Below are 1169 nucleotides of genomic sequence, written 5' to 3' on the forward strand. Positions count from 1 at the left end.
CTGCATCCACCCGGTCCAGTTTCTACGAGTCCCGAGAGGTGCAGGACGTAATATACGACCTCTTCCTGGACTACACGATCACAGCGAAGCAGCGGAAGAAGATGGGGTTTCCAATGACAGTCCCCGGAAAACCAGGGGTCTTCTTCAAGGAACACGTATTTAAGTGGGGGAAAATGTCCAAGTGGAGTACAACAATCTTGGACTAATTCAAAAAGAAATGTGTCCAATGTGGAGAACCCTCTTTGCGTTTACCACTGGCGACGGCTGGGGATCGGTGGATCTGACCTGCTGCAAGGATTACCCCACTTCCAAGGGTTGTACCAAATGCAAGACCTACGTCTGTAGCAGCACCAAATCCTCCGACACCGGGTGTCACCAACTCTTCGCCTTGGACTGCGAACTCGTGTTCACCACAATGGGTCTGGAAGTGGCTCGGGTGTCTCTGGCCAACGGATCGAGCCAGAACGACGCTCTGGTCCAGCCCGAGCACGAGATCATCGACTTCAACACGCGCTTCTCCGGAGTCTCTTTCCCCTACGAACACGGACTCACGTGCCGCAGGTCTTTGAAAAGTGTTGCCCAAGAATACCTTGGGAAACATATTCAATCCAGTGCTACAGGTCATGACTCCATGGAGGACGCAACGGCCGCCCTGAGGTTGGTGCTGAAGAGAATAAGGATGGACCGCGATGCCTCAGATCCTCCGAAGTACCCCGCTGGCAAGTCCTCATCCAAAATCTGAAACATTTAAGAAGCATTATTTTTCATAACAGTATTGTTTTTTTTTACTTTTATACTAATGGTGGTGTTAACCTCTGTGTAACTAGTTTCAGATAACTACTATTAATGTGATTTGTATACTTTCCTTATTTCCTTTCTCATCCCACCAACGAAGTTGGAACAAATTAGGTCTAGCGACATCTCTCGTATCAAACACATATTCGTATTGGTAAATAGGTAAATTAGGAAAGGCTTGATTCAATATGAATGTGATTCCCATCAACTTAACATATTGATGATTGTTAAGAATGGCGTATTAAGAGATTTTTTTAGTAGATTACGCTGTATATGGAACAGGCTATTATCTGTTGAGTGTGTACAGTGATGCCTTTGAAGTTGTTCTCTTAAAATTCCAAGGAAAAATTAATTTATCAATTTTATCGAATTTA

General features: G+C 44.9%; 1 protein-coding gene across 1 annotated transcript; it reads left to right on the forward strand.

Annotated features, from left to right (window-relative positions):
• The first annotated feature begins 226 nt into the window (after positions 1 to 226).
• LOC124370166 (exonuclease GOR-like) lies at positions 227 to 742 on the forward strand. Its single transcript, XM_046828459.1, has one exon. The coding sequence runs from the start codon at positions 227 to 229 to the stop codon at positions 740 to 742; it is 516 nt and encodes a 171-aa protein (XP_046684415.1).
• The last annotated feature ends 427 nt before the right edge of the window (positions 743 to 1169 follow it).

This window comes from Homalodisca vitripennis, unplaced genomic scaffold, assembly GCF_021130785.1.
Source record: "Homalodisca vitripennis isolate AUS2020 unplaced genomic scaffold, UT_GWSS_2.1 ScUCBcl_14;HRSCAF=501, whole genome shotgun sequence".
In the NCBI taxonomy this organism is placed as follows: Eukaryota; Metazoa; Arthropoda; class Insecta; order Hemiptera; family Cicadellidae; genus Homalodisca; species Homalodisca vitripennis.